This window comes from Tenrec ecaudatus, chromosome 3 (genome assembly GCF_050624435.1).
Source record: "Tenrec ecaudatus isolate mTenEca1 chromosome 3, mTenEca1.hap1, whole genome shotgun sequence".
NCBI classification, from domain to species: domain Eukaryota; kingdom Metazoa; phylum Chordata; class Mammalia; order Afrosoricida; family Tenrecidae; genus Tenrec; species Tenrec ecaudatus.
In genome coordinates, this window is record NC_134532.1 from 112,448,694 (window position 1) to 112,452,735 (window position 4,042).

The window sequence follows — 4,042 nt, forward strand, 5'->3', positions numbered from 1 at the left end:
AGTCAGAGTGGAGTTGATGGCAGGGTGCTGCTGCTGTTGGTCGATTTAGTGATTGAAAGCCAAGGTGAGGAATGCTGTTTTGGCAGAATTAGAGGCCCTGGATTGGATGTGTTTTGTAGATAGAAGATGCTAAGGCTTTTACTATGAAGCACATTTTCTGCAGAAAGGGTACCTCATGTGTTACTGCGGAGTAAAGGAGTCGGTGAACTTCTTCGCTTCAGCCGCCATTGTACAATCCGGTGACCCTCTCACATTGAAAAATGAACTTTCACTGACTTGGCTGTAAATGGCTTACACTTTAATTTTTATGCTGGTTTTGTAGTAAATGCAGTGTTTATAAATGAAAAGATGTCACAAAATAAAACTTGATATCAGAAAACAAATACAGGTCGGAGCCAAGCCGGGCTGGTCAGGATGATCACGGACGTGCAGCTCGCCATCTTCGCCAACATGCTGGGCGTGTCGCTCTTCTTGCTTGTCGTTCTCTATCACTACGTGGCCGTCAACAATCCCAAGAAGCAGGACTGAGAGTGGCGCTTTCTCAGCCCCAGGGTTCCAGGACCTAGTCTGAGGCAAGATGGAGGGTGTGAGGGCCTGCCCTCACCCTTCACTTCATCCCTTCTACCCATCACAACATACAAAGCAACTATGCCTGGAGCTTTCCAAACAACTTTTATTTTCTCAAAGTCTTCCTTAACCCTGTGCAACAAGAAGCTGCCACTGAATAGGGCCCACTATAGGGGCTGCTGGCTTTTGTACCCCCCAATATAAAAATATAGATATAAAAAAAACAAATACAACAGCAAATTATTATAGTTTATTTTTAGACAGACCTTTCATCTCTAATGTGTTATAATTAAAAACATTTCTTTTTATTCTCTTCTCCTCTTTCAAATTCTTCCATTATTTTGTCACCATTAAGCTGCTAAAAAAAAATCTACTGGCTTCCATACATACCAGGGAGACTGAGTCAAGTCTTCCTTGAATCATTGTGTGTGCTGAGAGTTTTGAATCTTTTGGGGGATGAAAGCAAGTGTTTCATTGTACAGTTTGTGATCAGGAGAGCTAGGGAATAAGCAATTTAAACATTGGAAAATGCTTATTGTAATTTAGTTTCTATTATGGAATCATGTATGCCTTAAAAACCAAAGCAAAACAACAACAACAAGAACTACCATCTTTGGGTTAATGGGTCCTCATTGCGACCCATAGGACACAGAACTGGCTCTTAGGGTTCTGAGACTGTAAACCTTTCCATGAGAAAGTAGCCCCATCTATCTCTTGAGGAGTAGTGGGTAGGTTTGAACAGTCAACCTTCCAATTAGCAGTCCAATGATTATCCCTCACTGTCCTAGGACTTCTTCATATATGACTACATGAGTATAATTTATCTCCCCTAAATTTGTAAAGCTAAAGGTAAGAAAGGTATTGTGGCAGTCATGTAATCTGGTGTCAATTTAAGGATTAAGAATGTAGGGGTGGAGTCTAGACTGTCAATCTGGAGATAGCCAATGAGACTTCTGTGGGCATGGCCTTCTCCTGAGAATTCTGGGAAATTTGGTACTTTCTCCTTGGAGACAGAAGACACCTCTCTCTCTCTGCGACTCCCTGGGAGACATTGCAGAAGACAAGCCCCATGGATGCAACCAGACCTCGGAAGCCGGAGAAGCCACAGAGAGGCCCCCGCCAGCACTGAAATGCTTACAACGCCACTGGACCCAAAGACTTTCTACCCACTGACTTGTGATCGTCCTGTATTTGGCTTCATTGCATGTGTTTCATGAGTCTGAAGATGACTTTATAGATTGATATTGGACATATAAGTTAATATCAGACTTATGGCCTTTGACTGGACTGGGTTGGGATGTTTTCCCAATGTTCAATTGCTCTTGTATATAAATCTCTTCTTATCCACATATGTGTGTCCATGGATTTGTTTCTCCAGTCTCCCCAGCCTGACACAGGTATTATCACACTTCTCCATGAAGGTTTTATTTAAGGCGTTGGGATAATCCTGGACTCATCTCTTGGATGCCTTCCTGGCTTCCTCACTGGGTGTATCCACATCATGTAAGAAGGGACGTCTCCTTGAAAGAACTTCCGGTGGTTTCTGTCTTTTCACGCAGGATTCACGTGTGTCCGTGACGGGGCAGGGTGTGGTTCCTGGCGTTTGGTCTCTGGCAGCAATACATGTGGAGCACTTCTGTCATTGACTGGTTTCTTTCTAGGGTGTCTGCACAGGGACTGCTTGGTCATGAGTATTAGGCTTATTCCTGTAAGTGCCCTGTGAATGACTGGGAGAGGGCTGTGAATGGTTTAAAATAGATTTCTGCAGGTTCATAATTTGACTTGCACAATAAAAATGTTGCAGTGTCTCACCACACATAACTACATACGCTGGTGTTCGCATTTTGTCAGCAACATTTTTAGTTCCTCCTGTCATTTCTTTTTTCTGCCTGCTCTTCAGCACCATTTTCTAAATCATCTGGAATCTGAAGGGAGGATTCTCGCATGGGACCTGTGCCTATGGTACAGTATGTGCTTGCCAATCTATATTAGGCATTTAAATACTTGGCCATTCTTAATTTCAATATCTGTCTTTGCATGAATAAAGGTGGCAAAATGTTTAGAGTAACTGAACAATAGGAAAAAGGCAACTTCTCTGCACTCTACTATGCTACAGCCTATAAGCTGAAGCGAATGCATACCACATAGTATGGAAAATGGCATATTCCGTATGCTCAAAAACTTACTGTTGCACACTTTATAACACCCAGATATATGGCTACATTGTCATAGGACTGGCCTCTGCACCTTAGAAAGAGTCAATTCTGCAAATGACACATACATAGCGAAGTTCTTTATTAGCAATTTCTTCACCATTATGACTTCTTAAGCTACTAAATGTGATGAGACAGGCTTCCCATTTGTGGAAAGCATTCTTAAAACAACACTTAGCTTATTTGTTTGGGAAGGATCGGGAGTAGAATCTGCCCACAAACTGATATATCGATCTGTATTTAACTGAAAATGGTTGATTGAGCTTTATTGCTTATTACTTTTATGAATCCTTCACATGTTATTTTAGACATATGGGACGGGTTGTCCTTTCCTGCGTTACCACCTTTTGAGATGCTACCTTCTAAAAATGTATCAAAGGCAGGAACGCATTCAGATAGATCCTAGAATTTCCCGTTCTATGGGGCTTCGGACACTTCACGTCTTCTTTGACAGTTAGGCTATGTTTCGTGATTGTGGGGGCAGCAAAAGCACGCAGCAGACACCTTTCAAATGCTCACAGGCATCATGAATTTGGTTCTCATTGATGACTTAACCCAAACTATGTCTTTAGTTTAAAAAGGGCAACATACGATCTTTGTGAACTGAACTGTTTTTGTGTTTAGCAATCATATTTGATTTGCCTCAATAGTTCAATTCATCTGTAGTTGTTGAAGAATTCAGTGACCACTCCCTCTTATATATTTTTTATCATTGGCTTTGCACCCTAGAAATAGATTCTGGCTACAGAACTTGGTTTACCATCCAAAAAATTTTCATGCGAATTTTAAAATAGTCCACTGTGCTACTGAGAATCACTTAGCCCACTTTGGATCCAATAATTTATATCATTAGAAGAAAATCATTTCACAAAGTAGAATCTGTATTTGTGTTAGTTATGAGGTCCGTAGATGAGACAATTTCAGACTCATTTTCTATATCTTTATTAATTTGTTTTACAACAGCAAGGAATGGATGTCGAATTTGGAACAAAGTTTGTTATATTTGGATTGCTACTAGTCATTCAGAACTAGCATTAATATCATGCTTTGCACCCATTAAATGTGAATGTTTAAAGGAAGCAGTCCTTCTAATTCAGGAGATTTTTAAAAGAGAAGTTAATTTTGGAATTGTCTTTAAAACTCAGTACCATCAAGTTGATTTTGACTCACAGAGGCACTATATAAGGTTCCCAATGCTGCACACCCCAAGGGGAAGAGATAGACTCATCTTTCTCCCAAGGAGTCCTTGCCCCCAGCGTTAC

The 4,042-nt window shown here is 40.9% G+C and overlaps 1 protein-coding gene across 1 annotated transcript; it reads left to right on the forward strand.

Annotated features, from left to right (window-relative positions):
- The first annotated feature begins 394 nt into the window (after positions 1-394).
- LOC142443507 (dolichyl-diphosphooligosaccharide--protein glycosyltransferase subunit 4) lies at positions 395-807 on the forward strand. Its single transcript, XM_075544848.1, has one exon. It carries the CDS (start codon positions 415-417, stop codon positions 526-528), a length of 114 nt encoding a protein of 37 aa, XP_075400963.1. The 5' UTR covers positions 395-414; the 3' UTR covers positions 529-807.
- The last annotated feature ends 3,235 nt before the right edge of the window (positions 808-4,042 follow it).